Genomic DNA, 21,364 nt, shown 5'->3' with positions numbered 1-21,364 from the left:
TGCAGTACAACTTACCGAAAGTATACATAATATCGACCAATTAGTGTTTTTCAACCACGGAAAGAGGTTAATATATAATAGCAGGAGAACAATTATGTCACATAACGTTACATTTACCTCAGGAAAGCCATTTAATGACCATAGCATGTTAATTGAATAGAAAAAATAGCTAGAGAGGAGATTTTGCTGAGCACTATATTACATATTTATTATATTTTTTATTATAACAAAAACTGCCTTATATTTAATTTAATTTGTTATTTTTAACCTTTAATAATACCAGCAGATTGGGCCCTCTATGTTTACAGCATTAGGTGAGATTATTTTTTTAAATAAAATTTAAAATAAACATGTATCCAAAGTAGTCAATATTGAATCAAAATCGGAATCAAATCACAAGAATGGAATTGAAATCTTGAAATTTTTGTCAAGCAATAATAAAAACTGTATCCTACCAGTCATTGTACAGTGTAAACATTGTCACATGTTGTCACTCAACTTCATAAAATTCTATTTAGTTACCAAATGTTTTGACAATCACAATTACACTTATTGTGATGCAATGTTTTTTGAACGATAATTTTTATTGACCACATCACACAGAACGTTTATGCAGATTTGTGTTCTAACATCGTGAAAGTCAACAACTCTTGGACTTACTACTGTGATGTATTTAAACAGCTTCCTCCATTCATTCCCAAACATCTGCTAATTATCCAGAATGCAGTGGTGCTTTGCAATTCTGTTTATACCTGACAATGTCATAGATGTTCTTTCTCAAAGTTCTGAATTGCTCTGCCTGAGTGAGATGCAATTTATGATACTGACTTGCAAATCATTTCAAATCACTTTGAATTTTAACTATGGTGTAATCCACTCAAGATATTTGCATTTTTCAATATTGGTTCAGACAAATTTGTGTGTGCAAGTCATAAAGCATTTTCTGTAGACTAACAATAATAACATCTGTCAAAATGTATCCGTCTATTTTATTCGTGGAAATTGCTCAGATCGCAAATAAACCTTGGTGGTCTAATAATTTATACTAAATAAAATTATCATCTTGTTGCAAAACGCTAATACAAATCTTTTGAAAGAAATTTATTTTTAAGAATTCACAGAACACAAGGTAAAAATATTAATTTATTGTGATTTATTAATTCATAGTCAAATTTCAAGTATAAAACGAAAATATCAATACTTTTTTAGATTAAACAAGTGTTTAAAAAGTAAAAACAAAACAGTGTGAGACATTTTGTTAGAAAGAAAGTTTTTTGTTTAGTAAGTATTCTAAGATCTTGAGATGAAACAAAGGAAGAAAAAGGGCAGACAGAAAACAAACAAGACAAGTTAAACCATTTAAACATTGTAAACAACTAGAAATGGGATTCAAGTAAAATCAAGACACAATATGAGCTGATCAGCATTATAGCGGTGCTGAAATCTGAGGTCTAATGTAAACATTTTTTACAAAACATACAATGTACATCATATTTAATAAATAGATACAAATATAACATCAGATTTGTACAAAACTATAGGAATTAAAAGATATTGTTCTCAGTACAATAAATACAATAAATATCCTATAAATAAATAAATAATTAATTAATTTTCTTACAGAATACATCTATCAGAGCTCAGACGTCCGTTCTTTTAGTAAAACTGTTGGGTTGACGTTTTGATCTGAGTGGGAAGTACTTGAATTAATAGTGGTTGGTACCGAATCTTTTACATTAGGCACATAGAAGGACGCCATAGGGCAGGGCCCTTTGACATTATTGCAAACCAAATTCTGCAGAGAGGCAGTGTTGATAATCTCAAAGCCCACTTTGCCACCAAATGTGCTTGGTTTCCAGTACTCAGGGGAACAAATGGGATTTCCCATAAGTCCTTTGAGGGAGTAGGGGGCACCCATCTCCACCATGGTCTCCCCAAAAATGGCATTGAGCCTGGGTTTCTCAACCAGCAGACCCGTATAAAGCTCCACAGCGTCTACATCTCCGTACATCTCTTCAAGTTCAGCAGCCATTTCCTTTTCTCCTGAAACATAAAACAAGTTCAGTCAACTCAAATTGTCGACTGAAATACCACTGATTTTACAATATCTGCAGGGTATGCTTATAAAATACAGCTGGGCTTAGGCAAGTTAATATGCAAATTTGTGTGTGTATGCGCACTTAATACTGTAATAAATATTGTATTTATCATTATCATTATGTTGTTAAGACTTAAAACAGCTGCCTATGCTGAAGGCAAAATAGCTGCATTAGAAAACTAGACCTAGACCTGATAAATATAAATATATTAACTCTCACCTGTCATTTCTTCAAAGGATTTGAATGGCTTCATGTTGAAACGTTTCCTGTAGGCGTTGATAGATTGGTAGCGCATTTGCCTGCTGTCTTCAATTGACTTCATGGCCACCTTTAATACAGCCGGTGGAACATTACGCCCTCCAGCCACCTGGAGTAACAGAGAAGATTTAAGATTCACCAAATCCTCACCACCAGCTAGGTAGACTACTCCAAAATATGGTAAACTAAATGTATTTTTCTTGTCTTACCCTTCCAGCTATCTGATTTGTGAAGGACTCAACCAAGCTGTTGACGCCATGGTCTGTCAGTATAGATGTGTTAAAGAGAAACTGCTTGTAATTGTAGACTTCGTCCTGGATGTGAAATTCCTCAGGCATAAGGGGGTGCCAGTGGTAAAGGGTGTTGAACTCAGAGGAGATCCTGTTCTGGTACTGGAAACGGTCGTTGAAGAGAAGTTCAGGGTCAAACTTGAGCTTAAAATTGTATCCACTAAGGTGCTGGACATAATCTTCAATCACAATTTTGATCGTCTCACCTGTAAAGTCAGAATACAGAACAAACGTTAAACCATCTTGTAAATGTATTTTGAGGTACATCCATTAACACATCCTGCAAAATTGTCCACATTAAAAATTGACCTGAATCTAAATGTCCTTCTCTACAGGACACTTACCAATAAGGATGAGCCGTGCGGTCTGAAACAGCCTCTCGTCATCCCAGTCAGGATGCTCCTGCTTTAGTATATCACACACTCGGTTGTGTTCACGCAGCCAGATGGTGGCATACATCATGAGTCCAGGAACCAGTCCAAAGGCCTCGTGACCCACAGCAAAACGTCGGGACTCAGGTATATGAGGAGGGTAGTGCATGTCTACTTGAACCTCACTGACTGTCGGAGGATAAACCTCACCATCCAGAACCTGGTTAAAGCAATGAACACGAATATAGTCAAATTTTCAGACGACCAGGCTTGCGATATGAAAGAGGTAAGTAACAAGACAGGAGAAATGTCAAAATTGTTCAGTGAACTGGAGGAGGTTATTTTAGTTTATTCTAGGGTGGAAACATTCCTTACCTTATATCTCAGTTTTCCGTCCTTGAAAAGTCTCAGCTTGTGTTGGCGTTCAAGCTCCTGTCCATATATGTGACCCAAGTCAACCTAAAGACACCAAGCAAATTCAGTCAGATACCAAAGTGAATGTGAGAGGACCATTAATAAGTGCCACTTGAAAAGGTTATACAGTATGTTTAAGATACACACCCCATGATTCAGGGCTCTTGTGAAAGCTGGACCTTTCTTCATGTCAGTTTTGAAGAACTGGTGAGTAAAATGCTGGGCAAAGAAAGCGAACATAAGACTGGTGCGTTGAGGGTCTGGAATGAACTTCCTCCTGAGAAGCAGTTTCTCAGCCAGCAGCTTCACATCTGGCAGTTCTTTCTTGCCTGCAAAAGACAGAACAACAAATGAGTAAAAGACCTCCACTGTATATTTACATCTTGATTTTTGAGTGTTATACACCAGTCTAAGAGTGGACTCAGTGACTTTAATTGATGGACAGAAATATCTATATGCGCTTTTCTCGTCCACACACCCAAGACATGCAGGCGGACAGGTTGAGTCCGCAAGCTTCCTGTCTAACTGTGAAGCTAGAAATGTGAGAAAACAGGTCTGAGGAGAAAGAGACTCACCTGCGACTCCCATTGGTGTTGGGCAATCATTCGCGACAGGAGGCAGCGTACGAGTGTAGTAGGAGAGATTGGAATAGGCTTCCCAGCTTTTGTAACCATAGTCAGCATTGAATGTAGGGGGGCTGTCAATCAAATGGGCACGTGCTGGACCAGGAGGAAATAAACTTTTTAATCATTATCATTTAAATCATTATAATTAAAAAATAATGTATACAAATATATTAATTATAATTTAAAGTATTTCAATTATATCAAAGATTAAAGTCAAATTGGAGGTTTTATTAAAAAGATTATTTCAGGCATGAAAAGTGTTAACTTACATGTTAGCACGTATCGCATTATGCCATTTCTCAAAAACGACACTTTGTTGACAATATTCCACAAGCTTTTGAAGTGTGTGAGAATGTAATGCACCGTGTTGGGAGAAGGCTTCAGAGAAACTTTAACCCATGTGAGAAACTCGGCTGTAAAAAAGAAACCAAAGTAAAAAAGTTAGTCGGGTATTGACAGAGAACAGGAAGCTTACAGAAGTATGCAGTTTTCACTTACGTGTTGAGCAGTTTTGACCGTAAAATCCAGTGCGTGTACAGTCACATTCATACGAGTCTGAGCTCATTTCAGTACAGACACCGCGATTCTGGCATGGCTGAGAGCAACAGGGGTTGGCTGCATCACCAAAAAAGTATTATTTTAGACGGCTTCACTTTTATAGCACAGAAGTAATTCATTTAAAAAAAATCATAATTGATAAATAGAAATGAATGAAGAAATGGCTTACCTCCTTGGCAAACCATGAACCCCAGGTGCAAAAGAATAAATAATATCAAACTATTCATTCCAGTGGCGTGTATTGGTATGTCTTGGTTCTTTCCTCGCCAGTTCAAATCAGAGAATGAATTATCTTTCGAGGGAGAGAGGTGTAGTTATATGCGCAGTCAAATGTGACGCAACGAGCTTGACTCATCGTCTACTGCAATATGAGAATGACATCACGTTGGTAGCCAACCTTCGTATTATCGTATTATTGGATGTCATAAAAAAGTAATATCCCCAAGGCTCTCGGAGATACGATAATAACCGTTTATTTATGTTTTCCTAAAATAATTTTTGTCACTTACCAATAAAGCAAAACAAAACTGTTTTAATAGATTGTAGCCTGCCTAATAATAATAATAGGCTACTCATATATTTCAAGTTGTTGAAAACTTAATTAAAAAAATAATAAATACATTTCCTTTAAATACATTTTTGTGGGGCGATGCTCCGGACATTAAAAAAGGCATGCTTTTATTATTAATTATTGAAAAAACACGAAAGCATTCGTGAAAACATTCTACTATTAAATTAGTATAAAATAATCATCGTTAATGCACTAACTGTATTTGTAGAAAATGTTTAATAAACTTTTCTCAAAAACGTAACATGAATACAAAGAAGTGCCATCTTGTGGAAGAAATGAAACATGACTCAACCGCTCAGCGGGTCCTCTAGCTAGAGAAACCTGTTTTCTTAATCATCTTTATACTTCCTCGGGATAGTAGGCTATCACTCTTTCTTACTCATTGTTTTGCACGGAATTTAACAGTGAGTGCTTCCCTGTTTTTATTTTTTATTATTTATTATTATTATTATTTTGCCTTTGTAACTTTTTCAGTCAACGATGTTCGGGCAATGTTTTATATTTTATAGAATATATAATTTTTTTTTTACTGTAGCCATACTATATTATCAAGTAACGGGTATTTTGACTGCAGAATGAAAAGCAATGCGCACGAGCGGGACAAGAAAAGAGACTGACGAAGATGAGATTTTATCATCATAGGAAGCTGTAGTTCCTCCTCCTCTCCTCTTTAAAATGATAGTCTAACTCAAGCGCACTCTCTGCATAGAAGGAAAACAACGACTGATTTTTTTTTTTTTTGGATTTCTGGCTTGGCGTGCACTTGCCCAGGGTAAGATGAAATGTTGACTACTCAGTCAGTACTTTACTGCAAGTAAGCTGTGTTGTTCATATAACATCATGTGTCATGTCACTTGAAAATAGCGGTGCGTAGTTCGAGGACGTCAGCTCTTTTCTGCGGAAAGTTTTAAGTACGACTGCATGTTTAATAAGTTTCCATTCGGTTTGGCGATAGATTGGCCAATGGCACTGTTGACAGATAACCAATACGGAAAATAACACCGTAGAAAATACGGTGCAGTCAAATTAACTAACAAAGTTACTTAGCGATATTATAATGCAGATCACAATGTACAAGATCTGAGTGTAACCGTTAGCGTGTTTGAAGTTTAACGTTTTTTAAGGGAATAAAGAAACAGATTTAGAAGCAGCATCACTTCATAAACCTTTTGTTACTAGTATCCAACATATGCTTAATCGATCACAGTGCATATAATATAATGTTTGTTAATGTTAATGAGAGTTTTGAGGCACAGTTATTGATTTGATTTGCCTTCATGTCTACGTGACCATGTCCATTCAGCAGTGATGTGAACGTGCTCAGCCCTGCGTGACAATGACACGCGCTGATGAGCATTAAAAGCGTTCTGTGGCACTCAAGGTCCCAAGGGCCAGTTTGGGTAACAACTGATTTGTATTTGACTTTTCTTTTTTTTTCGCCATTGTTTTTATGGATGGGCTAATTTAGCTGATCAGAGAACCCGACATTCTCCGTTATGCAATTTTAGCTTATGTTGGATTGTGCAATAATATTCACTCCATCATGCAAACAAATATAATGCTGAACTTAAAGCACATATGCTAATGATTTTTTTTTTTTGCTGTAATTAATGTCGAAGTCACTGCAACTTTTACTGTGTGCTCAGTCAGTATAAGAAAGCAGTTCAGACTATGAAAGCCGTACTTGCACAATTTTACCCTCACCACAGACACTAACTCGGTTGACTGGTTGCACACTTCCCGTTTCTAGTATGACTTCCACGCCTTTTCATTCTGTCTGTAAACCCTGCCTAATGCCTATATTCCTTCCTTTTTCTTTCATACATACACAACATGCACACACACTCATGCATGCACCAAATGCCCTGCTACACCGGAAGTGATGTAATAAGGTAAGGAATGTTATAAGACAGACATAACTCAAAATAAACCCTCATATATTACCTTTTGTAATACTGATCTCACAATATACTTTGAAACTATTTCAAACATGAGATCACAAAACAAAAAGCTTCTAAAAACAACACAAATTTTAAAGCTTTTCAAATTTATGTAACTGCCATAGCTCTTTTTCTCCAAGTATTTTATTATTTTATATATGTTCATTTTATATTTTAGTTGTTGTTATTCATTTTGCATACTTTAAACTGTACCACAATGCCTTATTTGCCTTGTACTTTTTTGCATTTTACTTGTCTGTAAATTGATTTATTGATTTATTTTAAAGTAAGGAAAGTTAAATTTAAATGCATTTTTGTTAACTTATTTAGAACTTGTAAAATCATCTACCATCCCAACCATGTGTCTAGTCAGGATAGTGTTAAGTTATATGATGATAATGTATGTGATGTTCTATGCATGTTGTTAGACAGTGAGTATAACCTTAACATTCTCTTTCCATCATATGTAATCTCTTCGTACATTTGAGTTTAGTCCCCATTCAGATCATGAGGAATCAATTTTTTATAATTTTTTGATGTAAAATCATTTTCTCTCATCCAAAAAAGGAAACGTATAGCGAAACTGTAAAAAACATCCAGAACTCAAGGTGAAACAATACAATTATAAAAAAAACAGAGTGTCAGTAATTTCACTATAAAGTATACCCTGTCATTGAAGAATTGATTTTTGATTTTATTTTGATTTATAGATATTACTTCTTATTTTTTCAGTGCATTAGATGTCCAGGAGCATTGCTAGAAGATTTCTCTGGGAGCAAAGTTCTTTGAAGAGGTCTTAGGATAACCAGCCTGTTTTGTCTAATTTGGCCATAAAGCCACCATGTCACTCACAGATCATCACATCTTTGTAAGTAGAACACAAATCTTAGATTAATGCCTGAGATAGCAGTAAAAGCCTTAATCAGTGGAGTCTGGCTTTCAAAGTGGTGAGCCAAAACATAAGGCAGTTTGTCAGCACAGATGTTTCTGGGAATGCACTATTTTGGTTTCCAAGAACTTCTTGTATTTCTGTTAAGTTTACACCAGGGATGCTGATGTCATGAAACGTCTCTGGTTGTCTAATTATCATACATAGGATTTTTGGACAGGCTCTTTGTGCATATATAGATTGTTTCATGAGTAATGAGCAAAATTGGACATATTCTGTGGCATTAAATAAACAGAAACAGAGAAATCGAATGCTATCAGCCATACATATACATCAGCCTCCACATAAATTCTGGTGAATATAATACGTTTAAGATAGATATTTGCATGCTGCTGGCTAACTGCTTTTTGTTGGTGTAAAAAAAGACATGTTAATCACACCAACCTGACACAGTGCTCGCATTAATCAGCACTTCCCTTCTAAAGTCAGTGAAAATTATTATTATTATTTTTTGTATTATGCATAATGATGGTTATACTGATTGTAAAGATTAAGTGTTTATTTCTTAGGTTGAACAGCAAATGTCACACAAATTCCAAGTGAAAGTGTTGCGGGCTGAAAATGTCACCAAAGGAGCTCTCGGAGACCTGTGTGAGTATATTTTATATTTCACACTTTTAAAATGAAAAGTTTAGGTGATTGTACATTACACAGCATCATGCATTGCTTTCTTCAGTAACCAAACTTAAAGGAATGAGACCTGATTTGAGCACTTCAGAGAATGCTCCTAACACTAAACATGCTTGTAGTGGATACCCCTGACCCATATGTGGAGCTGTACATCCCCAACGCCCCTGAGAGCAAGAAGAAAACACGACATATAGATAACGACATCAATCCAGAGTGGAATGAGACCTTTGAATTCATCCTCGACCCCAACCAAGACAACGTGCTAAAGGTAAGTAAAGATAAACTGAAAATTAATTTCCGCTTCTAATCTAAATTAAGTCAGCTCTTCTCGAACACCTCAGTCTTATTAATAGTGTAATTTGATCTTCATTATATGGAGCGAAGGAGCAGAAATGTATATAAAATTGTAAATAAAGTAATGAAATCTTCCACCATAAATTATCATTAAAGGTGTAAAAGTGTGTAATTTCTGACCAACTAGTTGCACCAGGTTAAAGTGCAAAATGACTGTTTCCAAACAGGTTTGCCTTTGTCTAGTAGTTTGCAGGTAGTCTACTGTAGCTCTAAAACTCACAGCATGTGTTGATCGAGAGATGGCATGTTGGGCTGCCCTAAAAAAAAAACTGAGTCAGAGGACATCAACCTAAAAATGTCTCTGCGTATTAAACTGGGATAGGAGAAGTGTTTTTTAACACTGAATAAATTACACACTTCCTGATTGCAGTGCACTCACAATTCAGGTTACTTTAGTAAGGTCTTGCTATTTCCAACTACATGTAGTATTTTGAACCTTCCTTCGAATGTTTTATGCTTATCAGGCTTTTGGAACTCGTTGTTCTCACTTAGTAGTGTATGTACAGTCAATGATATGTTTCTGTCTTTTGTTTCCAGCTGACATTAATGGATGCTAACTATGTTGTTGATGAAAAGTTGGGTACGGCCTCATATGACATCTCTAAACTCAAAGTTGGACAAACAGTGCTGGTGTCATTTCTTATTGGAAAAGTAAGTTATATCTATTTGAGGAGCACTTTCCCTTTAAGAGCACATGACACATGAGTTGCTTATATTTTCAAAGATTTCAAAAGGAAAACTGATCGAATGTACTTTTATATTGTACATTTTAATGCTGCGATGCCTGAATTCACTTATTGCATACAATCATACTACTCATTTCTATACATTTATTTTTTTATGTTTACATTTTTTATTATTTCCTTTTTTAATTATATCTTTATTTTTATAATGTCAACCATATTTCAGTTATTAACCATAACATAATAATAATAAATAAAACTAATAATTAGCTTATTATATCAGCAAGGATTTCGAAATCAGTGCATCCACTTTCTTTCTTTTTTTTCTTTTACTTGCGCCTAACTAGAAATTCAACATTAAAATCGAAAGTTTTTAAACAATTCAATGGTGCATGTTACTCCAAAGAAAAAACCCGTTTATCTTTGTAATCTTAAATCTTAAAACAAAATTTACTTCCTCTAAAACGACTATCCTTTTCTGCTGATGTCACATTTCTTTTTCTTTCTTTCTTTCCTCCTTGCCTTCTTCCTCCCTTGATCTGACCTGTGGTATTAATGTTTTTCCACAGATGACCAATGTGTACTTAGAGCTTTCTTTGGAGGAGTGGTACGTATCACAATGAACAAAACTGGCTTCTGTTGTGTATAGTAAGAACTTTTATAGTTGAAGCGCCATAAATATGACTTTCTTTTTAACTGTTCTCAGCTACACGATGGACCTGCGATTCAATCTGGATCTGTGCCCTAAAGAAAAGCTCTACAGACAACACCGGCGTGATAGAGTCATGCTGGGCATCAAGAAATTGCTGCACATGGAGAAACCTTCCTCCCTTCCTTCCTCTCCTCATGAGGTACCACCTATTAATCAACTGCTTTTATAACCCCTCCGGTCCTACTCCGACCGGGATTCAAACCGGCGTTTCCGCACTAACAAGGACATTCTTGTGTCTATCGCTAGTGTGCCTCTTGAGGCCAGGGAAGTAAGGTTTACTCGCTGGCCTCGGTTACACTTTCTCCACTGGTCGTGCAGTTGCAGAAATAGTACAGTAGCCTACGTGTTTGTACTATCAGCTTACTGTCATGCAGATGGAGACACCTATTGAAGTACAGAAAGCCAAGACATACATGACATAGTAAGAAAAGAAAATAGACTGAGTAGAGCTGCTGACGCAGAACTCTCTCAGACAGCTCAGATTACCACATAACTTTAGCAAAGTCATTATCTACCAGATAAGATATTTGGCCACATTAAGTGGACGTGACAAAATGTTTAAATATTTGACCATTACATAAAAATGAGCACTTTGAAGACTGACAGTGTTTTTGTGTTTCATTCTCTGTATGTCATAGGCCCCTTCATTATCAAGTTTTTATTTTCTTTGGCGCATTTTTCTGACAAGTTCAAGTTCAGTCTTGGCTCAGAATGTGAAAATGGACATAGTCCAAATATAAAGAGGAAGTGTTAGCTAATACTTGTGAGAACTCACAAGAATGGTGTATTACTTGGTGGATTTCATAAGCCCCCCCAAAAAGAAAAAAAAGAACCATAGGGAGGAAATTACAAAAGTTGAACTGCTTTTCTGCACAACTCAGAGATGCTGCGTTCACATCTTGGTAGCACAATTATGATTTTCTGAAAGCTTCAACTCCTCTCACTTGACTTTTAGCCAGGCAAAAAAAAAAAAAAAAAGCCAGGGTCAGAAAGCTCTCGGAAGATGAATGAAAGTCTTGCGGGTTTGGAACGACATGAGGGTGAGTAATTAATGACAGAAATAAAATTTTTGGGTGAACTAACCCTTTAAGCTGACAAAATGATTGGAAAAGTCCGGCGTTCATCACCAGAGAGAAGTCTGGTCACTTTCACAGACATGCATGAAACATGCATGGATGAATCGTTCACAATCGGATTAATAGCATGTATTTAGAAAATATTCAATTTCATTTCGACGTTAAATGTTTTGCAAGAGCATGCAGAAGTGAATTAAACTTCAAACTTTTAAATCAGCTTTAAACTAGTTCTCATCTTGCATTTTCAATAACTCCACAATGACATAAACGCTGCATAAATTACTGAAATCCAAATTCGACACAATCCCATTAGTCTTTACACTCTTTGCAGTAATTGTACAGTAAATCTTTTTGGCTGAAAAAACTATGAAAAGGTAAATTGCTAGCCTATTGCTAGTATTTCACTAGCATACTGCTGTGCTGCTAATATTTGTTTTCTTGCATGCAGGTTCCAGTGATTGCTGTGCTGGGCTCAGGGGGAGGTTTCAGGGCAATGGTCGGGTTCTCTGGGGTTATGAAGGCTTTGTATGAGTCTGGAGTTCTGGACTGCGTCACATATGTTGCTGGACTCTCCGGATCCACCTGGTATGAGGACATGTTCATCTTTTAATTCCTTCTCAAATAAATCCCAGTGCAAACCTACATTTGCTTTTCTGTCTCTCACAGGTACATGTCCACTTTGTACTCCCACCCAGAGTTCCCCACTAAGGGCCCAGAGCAGATCAACCAGGAGCTGATGAACCGTGTGAACAGTAACCCTCTCCGTCTACTCCTTCCCAAACACATCACTAAATACGTACATGCCTTGTGGAGCAAGAAGGCCTCTGGGCAGCCTGTTACCTTCACAGATATCTTTGGGATGTTGATAGGCGAGACGCTCATTCCCGCTGTGAGTATCTGATCTTTTGGAGAGAGTTTCCTTTGCTTTTGCCTTAACTTATTCAGAAATATACAATGCACAACTGGCAATACAAAGGCTTCTCTTTCTGCTCTCTCAACAGAGGATGGACACCAAGTTGAGTGAATTGCAGGAAAAGATAAATGAAGCTCAGGCACCTCTGCCCTTGTTCACCTGCCTGCATGTAAAACCAGATGTCTCTGAGCTCAAGTTTGCAGGTAAAAGGGCAACTCATTTATTTATTTTTTTGGGCTTTCTTAATGCAAAATGTTCCATTATAAACCATATTATCAGTTTAACAAATTTCTACAGTTTCTATGATTACAGTGTCAAGGATAAGGGTTTTTTTTCTTCAGAAATTCATTTCCATTGTGCCAACTAATTGTGTAAGGTAATACTATACCTTGGAAACACATAAAAGATCATTATCAGCTACATTGTTGTCAGTGTATTCACTGAATGAATGAAGGGGGATCCCATTTATAGTAGTCTGACCTTTTCAATTGCCTGGGGAGACCCAGATTACGTCAGAAGATTAGTTGAAGAATGTGAATAACTATGCAGAATATCTTTTTAGTATACTTGTATTGTTTTTCTAAAGCCCTGAAGTGCCACACGTTTTAGTTGTTTAAAGATCTGTCTGTAATTGAATATAGGCCACTCTTAATTCTGTTCACTCACCAACATGACTGAGCAGGTCATGCCTCGTGAGCTGGTGGCTGCTCTTTCTGGTTTGAGACTGAAAAAAATTACTATAACTATAACTATCTTACGTAAGAAAAGATTTACATCACAGGTTTTGTTTTGCATTTTAATGCACATAGCTATTTTAAGTGTATAATAGCTTTTAATAGTTTTAAAATAAAGTCCTCTAAATTCAGTCAAGTTTTTGTTATAAACATGCATCACAGTACTATTTGTAAAGTTTAACTGCGGCTGAATGAAAGCAACTATTTAGACACAGAGACACTCAAGGGAATCACCCTCACGTCACGTGGCATTGAGTTTCCAAAATAGTCCTATGCAACAGAAAGACATCAGAACCACTCCTACCTCTACAATAGACTAAAACTGTGCTGACTGTCAATACCTCAGACTTTGATTAATCCTTTTTTGTCTAAAAAAGCGTCAGTCGATTTTCTGCAGTCCTTGTCACACAAAATAGCTTTTGTGTTGTGAGCATTTTGTTTAGTTGATTCATGCATCTGCCTTCGTTAAGTGACGCGTTATCAACACTGCCTGGGAACTGAAATCTGAAACATTGCTTTCGCGCATTCCCAGAAACTATTTGAAATATGCTCTTTGTCATTGTGTTTATTTTAAAACTAGTTTTGATCTGTTTTCCAAAATTATAATTGGTAATCCTATTCTTACTGTACTTGTTACTGTTAATTTGTTGTCATGGGTATGTTTCGCAGACTTCTGTTGATTGTGAATACATTTCTATTTCGGTTATGGTTGTGTTTTGATTGGCGTGTTTTAATTGACAGACTGGGTGGAGTTCAGTCCGTATGAGATCGGAATGGCTAAATATGGAACCTTCATGACCCCTGACCTTTTTGGAAGCAAGTTCTTCAGAGGAAATGTGGTTAAGAAGCACAAAGAGAACCCTCTTCACTTCCTTATGGGTATGGGCTCTTTTTCTGAATTTCTCTAGTAAGCAGAGAACCATGATAAGAAAGATATAATATCTGTGTATTTATGGAAATAGTGACACCACATAGTTGGAATCTTCACTGTCAGAGCCAAATGTCACCTGATTTAAGGGTGTTGGTCATTTGCAACAATCCCATCCTTACTGTATTGTAATGCGAGACGAGTTAGTGTTGTAATTCAGTGGTGCAAACTCAAAATTCACAATAGTCGCTGAGACCGTAAAGAAACATTCTTCAAAGGGTGTATCACAAGAGTTTCACTGCAGATTTACTCTGTATTTTTAAAACAGTGACGTGAACGATCAGCAAAAGTATTTGTAATCTACTGTTTCAGGCTTCACATCGTCTATCCAACGGTATTTTCTCGATTTCTCACATTTTACAATTTTGCATCCTTGCAAAATTAAGACAAAGATTAAACAAATTAATAAATGTCTCGATTATATTTCATCCTAATATTAATAAGAAATTATGATAAGAAGAATATTGAAGCCTCTTTTTAGGACCATTAGGATTTTTTTTTTCATTGGATGTAATCATTGGTTGTACTGAATTTATAAATTATTTTTCACTTTTGATTTTGAGGTAAAACATGATCAAACATACAGCATTAAAGCCCTGTTTACACCTGGTTTTAAAATGCGCTTTGGTCGATCGGATCACAAGTAGATGAGGGAGACACATTCCCGTTTACACCTGGTGTTTTAATCTGTCTCTTTTGTCCACTTTCAACCACTTCTGTCTTCTGTTTTGTGGCTGTTTGAACACATTCGACCACATGAGCGTTTACACCATGAAAGCAATCCGGTCGAATGTGTTTTTGACTACCTCTGGAAGTGGTCAAAAGTGGACAAGCTAATAATGTTTTAGTCGTCGTCCACTTGTAGATGGGATACAGTGTGTTTGTATATGTTGCACAGGTGTGTGGGGCAGTGCCTTCTCCATCCTGTTCAACAGAATTCTGGGATTGAATGATGCGACGAAAGGCAGCACCATGGAGGAAGAACTAGGTACGATCACCAGCTGTATTAAAGATCCAAGACCAGTTTCACATTGCTCTTCTACTCTTTTTAGCTACATGTGCATAATCATCTTTTTTTCATCTGCATTCCACAGAAATTTCCATAGATTTATGTAGAATTTGAATGTCTTTCACAAGTTTTACATATTCTTTGTCCCTTGTGTGTTATATGATATATTTATATGTATTAATAATACTCATGTTGTGTCAAAATAATGATAGAGGAAGAAAATGTTGCAGAATGATGGTGCCTTTAGTGTTTGCATGTCTGATGGTAGGATGAGATTCATAAAACTGTGATGGTTATCAGGCAGCTACACCAAAGTATGATTACAGTTGTGCACATGCAAACATCCTGGCACACACACACTCAGTATTCTTAGATGACCTGAAAGATTGTGATGATCTCAGTCAGACATCAGTTGGAGATGGTTTGCACTGTGGCTTTGACGGTTGTTTTTACTTTTATTCTACAGAACAGATCAAACCGGAACACATTGTGGGAGAGGACAGTCTAGATAATGATGAGGACTCAAATAAAGGTGAGATTTTAGACCATGTACATCAGTGGTTCCCAACCTTTTATTGTCTGAGACCCCCTTTTTCCAAAGAAAATATTTTAGGGCCCCCCTTCACATTTAATGATATTATCGCTCTTGTAAGCTTGCAGCAAGGATGACAGAATATGTTGTTTTCAAGCAAACGGTATGTTTACTATAACCAGATATGTTTATGCACAAATAATAGCCTATAATATTGAAAATACAATAACAAAAACATCAGTAGGCCCTTTGTAATTTAAAAACGTAAGCCTAGCATAGCCTATAAACTGGCCCTATTTGAAATGCAATAACAAAAATATTCACACTGGTGTGTAGGAAAAAGTATATAGGCTATTACTAAATGACTGCTGTCTGGGACCTCAATACTTGCATATTATTTGTGAGGCTTTATCAATGTGAGGCTTTATTTTTGACGCTTTTGGCGCTATAGCGAGCGATAGTAAACTTGCGTTTATTAACAGAATAATGCGTCTTTCGGAAGAACATTGTAGCCGGAACTACTTCTTTCTTTGTACGTCTATGACGAGTCACGCAGGTACTGGGCTACTCCGTAGCGGCAGCGATCCAAACCAGTGTAAAATAGTCCCAATGTAAACACTTATTATAGGTGTACCATAGTGGTTCAGGATAAGACAAAAACACGGATTGGAAAATGGATTTATGATGAACTCGCTCATTATATACATTTTGTAAATTTTGAACAGAAAAAAGTTAAGGACTTTTATTTAATGCTCATTGCTCAAAACTATTCAAAATACGACGCGACCCCCACAGAGCTCGCTGAGGCCCCCTTGTGGGCCGCGACCCCCCTGTTGGGAACCGATGATGTACATTACACAGTAAGTATCTTAATTAGAATCGGGGGTTTCAAACATTTTGATGCCACGGATTTCAAATATCGCTGCGGGGGACCTCCTTCTCAAAATATAAAGGCAGCTATGTATTTGCATGTATAAAGGCCACATTTGTACTGAGGAAAAATAAAAAATATAATTATGTGCAAAATATTGGCCTGCAACATTAAAACGGCCTGCAAGTGGCCTGCAACATTAAAACTGCAACCTTTTGTTTAATAGCAAAGGCATTTAGGTTTTAGAAAAAAACTAAAAATTTTACTCAATTAGATAAATCCTTATTAGAATATCAATGCAAATCCCTACATATAATGGATTTTGTTTTTTGTCTTACATGTACAGAGGACGAGTATCAGGCCAGCTGGATGCAGCGCATGGTTAGCTCTCTCTTCAGTGAATCGGTTCTTTTTAATACACGAGAAGGCAGAGCAGGAAAAGTACACAACTTCATGCTGGGCTTAAACCTAAACAATGACGTGCCATTTTCGTCTTTCACTGAGGCCGTCAGTCCCACTGAGGATGAGACTGATGCGGTCACAGGTCAGAGTTCATATTTGTTATGGTCATTTAAGTTTACTGAATTAAAGGGTTAGTTCAACCAAAAAGGAAAATTCTGTCATTAATTACTCACCCTCATGCCGTTCCAAACACGTAAGACTTTTGTTCATTTTCGGAACACAAATGAAGATTTTTTTTTTTTTTTTGAGCTTTCTGTTCCTCCATTGACAGCCTACGCAACTACCACTTTCAAGACCTAGAAAGGTAAGCAATCCATGTGACTCCAGTGGTTTAACTTAAATTTCATAAAGCGATGCGAGTGCTTTGTTTGCACAAAAAACAACAATAAAATAATATACCACTTTATTTATAAAATGTAAATCTCCAACTTGCGCTCGCATAACGTCTGCTCTTGCGTCAACAGAACACGCATGCGTCATGATGTTCTTGTGAACTGTAGTTGGAGATTAATGTTTAGTAAATAAAGTGGTAAATTGTTTTTTTTGTGTGCAAACAAAACACTTGTGACGCTTCATAAAATTAAGGTTAAACCGGAGTCATATTATGGATTATTTTATGATGTCTTTACTACCTTTCTGGGCTTTGAAAGTGGTAGTTGCATAGACTGTCAATAGAGGGACAGAAAGCTCTCAGATTTCATCAAAAAGATCTTCATTTGTGTTCCGAAGATGAACAAAAGTTGTTTAGAACGACATGACGGTGAGTAAATAATGACAGAATTTAAATTTTTTGGTGAACTAACCCTTTAACCTCAAGTGTTGCCTTATTGTTCTTTTCTGATTTTGGACACTTTCAGACCCATGTGAGTTTGACCGTATCTACGAGCCATTAGACGTAAAGAGCAAGAAGATCCATGTGGTGGACAGTGGCTTGACCTTTAACCTCCCTTATCCTCTGATTCTAAGGCCTCAGAGAGGTGTTGACCTCATCATCTCCTTTGACTTTTCTGCCCGACCGAGTGACTCAAGTCCTCCATTTAAGGTTAGTACTAGGGCTGTCAGTTTAACACTTTTATTTAGAGTGATAAATTATAAAAGCAAAGCAGGAAAAAAAACATGTCACAGAAAATATTATAAATGTGATTTATTTTATTGATTAATTAATCAGCATATCATGTAAAATCATCAACATGTATGACATGTAGGTTTTGTAAATGATTGGTCCTTTGTAGGAACTTCAGCTAGCTGAGAAATGGGCACGAATGAACAAACTTCCGTTTCCCAAGATCGACCCAAAGGTGTTTGACCGGGAGGGGCTGAAGGAGTGTTATGTGTTTAAGCCCAAAAAAGGAGAAAGGAACTGCCCAACTGTCATCCATTTCGTCCTGGTCAATATCGAATTCAGGACATTTAAAGCCCCAGGTGTGTGTTAATTTGTTTGTGCAAGCATCTGTTTACATTTTTTTTTTTTTTTTATGAAATGTCAGCTTTGCAGATTTACAATCAAGTCCAGGGATCTCCTTTCTAAAACAAAACTTAGATCTTTCCAGTTGCATCTTTCTGTTTATACTGTCCTGTGATTCGCACATTTGTTTGTGTAGGAAGGTCTGTGTTTACATTCCATTTTATATAATGTGGGTGTGTTTCTATATTTATGTATTCAATCTGTTTATATGCTTTAGAAGACAAAGATTATGTTTTTTTTTAACATTGAAAATCATGATGATCAACAGACTGGGGACTAGGTCATCGAAAGATCAGTCATTTCAGATCACTCAAACTAGTTAAAAAAAGAAAAAGAAAAAAAGATCAAGATGTTTTAAACAAAAGTGTGGTTTATTTTGAAGGTGTTCCACGTGAAACAGACAAAGAGAGAGATTTTGCAGACTTTGACATCTTCGATGACCCAGAGACGCCCTACTCCACATTCAACTTCCAGTATTCTAATCAAGCTTTCACTCAGCTGCATGATCTTATGGAATTTAACACGCTTAACAACATAGAGGTCAGTCCAGCTCAGATTCATGCTTATTTATATTCTTGTGCAGGCTTGTTTGAATCAGGTTCTGAACTTCATTGTTTCTTTTGCTTCATGTTTAGGTTTATTTATGCAAGTCACGTTTTAAATTATCTTTTATACTTTATCTAGGTCATCAAAGAAGGCATAAAGGACAGTATCTTGTATAGGAAGGAGATTCCATCTCGCTGCTGTGTCTCTCTTTCTCTCAGTGAAATACAAAACAAAAAACTCCTGAAGAAGGAGTCAAAAGGACAAGCATGCCAATAAGGAGGCGGTGTATCATGGCATTCTCGCCACAGGAAGTTTACAGATGTCACACATCTCATCATGGAAACTTTTTTTTTTTAACTGAAAAATAACTCAACAGACTGTGAAACTAGAAGGTCTGGTTTGGTCCCCAGAACACGTTTTCATGTAGCCTTTTAAAGGAGGGGGGAGAACTTGTGACTGACACCATGAACACAGCATTTACAAAGTAATTGTTGTCATTAAGTTGTGCGGATGTAGCACTTCCAGAAAGTGTGGTGTGAAGTGCCAGAGTAAATGTAAACAATCAACTATTTCTTTCATGATTCTTAGTTTGAGATTTAATTCTTGAAGACTAAAGGTATTTCCCCCCCAAAAGAAACTTCCATCATAATTTACTCACCCTCATGTCATGACGTTCTAAACCTGTATATGTATTATTTTCTGCAGAATATAAAATACATTTTAAAGACAGTTGGGGTCCAAACAGCATTTAACTTTCATTGATAGACAAATAAGAAATTCATACATGTTTGGAAAGACATAAGTAAATGATGACAGATTTCTCATTTTTGGTTGAACTATCCCTTTATTGCAAAATTGTCTTCTGATTATAATAAGTGAATCCATCCCAAGAATGTGACTGAAAGCACCTTTGGGCATTTGGCGTGTTTGTGTATGGTTTAATGGCAACTGCTAAAACAACATATGAGTCCTGATTTATCTTTTATGACCTAAGGGAGTGCCTCAAAAAAAAGAAAGGAAGATCCTGAGGTACAAAACAAAACATGAAACCATGGAAATCCCACCATCCCACAATCTTGCTCGAGTCTGTTGAACTTTTCTTTTTTCTTTTTTAAGTTTCCATTTAAATGAAGAGAGAGTTTTTATTTCTAGCTGAGTCATTTCCTTTTACCCGTAACCACTATCGACTGTTAGTAAATGAATGAAAGGGAAAGGAGAGGAGCTGTTATTTAATCCTCAAACCGACAAATCAATATCAGGATGATGTTATAAATTATTTTTACACAGTACAACCATTCAGTCAATCCCAGTAGGTCATGCAGGTAGCACAAAAAACACTGACTTTATAATATTTGCTCCACTATCTATACCTGCTACATCAGTGAATGAGGACTGTCTGTTTTAGATGACTGAATGTAAAGTGTTGCTCTGATGTCTTACAATAGAGCATGTTTTAACATTTGTTAACATTATACCCTAATGGATGCTCATGTGTATTAGCTTATTAGATTTATTGACCAGGTTATTGGTAGTTTGTATGTGTAGACTCACACTGATTAAGTATTAATTCACTATTTATTCATATAACCATTAATACTTATGTTAAAAAAGAGTTGTATGTTTTACTACAAAGAATTTGTATGCATTGTTTACACTTAATAAAACATCTGATGGTGAGTAAATAAAAAATCTGACTTTAAATGTGTGAACAATGAGTTATTGTCCTTATAATGCATTTCAATGCCATATCATAGTAGTCGAAACTGATGTTTTGGGACCTTTGTAAAAGCTAGGGGCATTCTGACCTTCATTATAAGAGGATCTGTTTTCAGTCTTTTACCTTCTTATATATCAGAAAAACATCTGAATACTTTAGCAGATGCTCATATGTTCTCACCGCTGATCTCATCTTTCATGATCACATAAAAATCATACTGATAGTTTCAAAACATGTACCATAATATGTAATGTTATGTACAAATACACAAAATATGTATCATAAATATAAATGCCTTTTTTAAGTACAACTAAAAATGTTACTTTAACTTTAAGTAGAATATAACAAGCAATGTTATTTTAACTGTAATCCAACTTTTATACCCTTTACTGACATAAACTTGTGGATAAAATGAAGGTTGTTTATTTGGACCTGATAATGCTTAAGGAAGGAAAAAAAGGAGGCTGATTATGCCTCAACGTCATAAGGAATTCCTTTATGTGACTGGAGGCGAACTGTAAAGCAAAGTATGAACCTCTCATTTTAAACATCCGCTGCCTACACGGTTATTAGCAGTATGAACTCCTAATGTCTTTCAACACGTTTTAAAGATAAAAAGTCATAGAATACGGATGAGTGAATCTTCAAAAGCTTTG

General features: G+C 36.2%; 2 protein-coding genes across 6 annotated transcripts; one reads left to right on the top strand and one right to left on the bottom strand.

Moving 5' to 3' along the window:
* Positions 1–1,130: 1,130 nt before the first annotated feature.
* Positions 1,131–4,932, bottom strand: ptgs2b (prostaglandin-endoperoxide synthase 2b). The gene is made up of 10 exons (XM_082148113.1): positions 4,786–4,932; positions 4,557–4,673; positions 4,328–4,471; positions 4,008–4,151; positions 3,580–3,761; positions 3,394–3,477; positions 2,992–3,238; positions 2,567–2,853; positions 2,319–2,466; positions 1,131–2,043 (listed from the first exon to the last, which is right to left on the bottom strand). The coding sequence occupies exons 1-10, from the start codon at positions 4,841–4,843 to the stop codon at positions 1,634–1,636; spliced, it is 1,821 nt and encodes a 606-aa protein (XP_082004239.1). The 5' UTR covers positions 4,844–4,932; the 3' UTR covers positions 1,131–1,633.
* Positions 4,933–5,630: 698 nt separating this feature from the next.
* pla2g4ab (phospholipase A2, group IVAb (cytosolic, calcium-dependent)) lies at positions 5,631–20,692 on the top strand. 5 transcript variants are annotated; one of them, XM_082148110.1, is made up of 19 exons: positions 5,631–7,562; positions 7,616–7,735; positions 7,860–7,995; positions 8,586–8,667; positions 8,826–8,974; positions 9,598–9,711; positions 10,313–10,350; positions 10,450–10,594; positions 11,980–12,116; positions 12,198–12,420; positions 12,533–12,647; positions 13,920–14,057; positions 15,005–15,094; positions 15,582–15,647; positions 16,865–17,062; positions 17,838–18,022; positions 18,213–18,402; positions 18,828–18,985; positions 19,130–20,692. In XM_082148110.1, exons 3-19 carry the CDS (start codon positions 7,969–7,971, stop codon positions 19,265–19,267), a joined length of 2,193 nt encoding a protein of 730 aa, XP_082004236.1. In that variant the 5' UTR covers positions 5,631–7,562; positions 7,616–7,735; positions 7,860–7,968; the 3' UTR covers positions 19,268–20,692. The 5 variants fall into 5 exon arrangements, with proteins under 5 accessions (XP_082004236.1, XP_082004234.1, XP_082004237.1 ...); XM_082148108.1 differs by having other exon boundaries at positions 5,631–7,735; XM_082148111.1 differs by lacking the exon at positions 7,616–7,735 and having other exon boundaries at positions 5,632–5,959.
* The last annotated feature ends 672 nt before the right edge of the window (positions 20,693–21,364 follow it).

Source organism: Leuciscus leuciscus (assembly GCF_965113295.1).
Source record: "Leuciscus leuciscus genome assembly, chromosome: 19".
Taxonomy (NCBI): domain Eukaryota; kingdom Metazoa; phylum Chordata; class Actinopteri; order Cypriniformes; family Leuciscidae; genus Leuciscus; species Leuciscus leuciscus.
The sequence above is the reverse complement of the archived record's forward strand: the minus strand, read 5'-3'. Positions and strand labels throughout refer to the sequence as shown.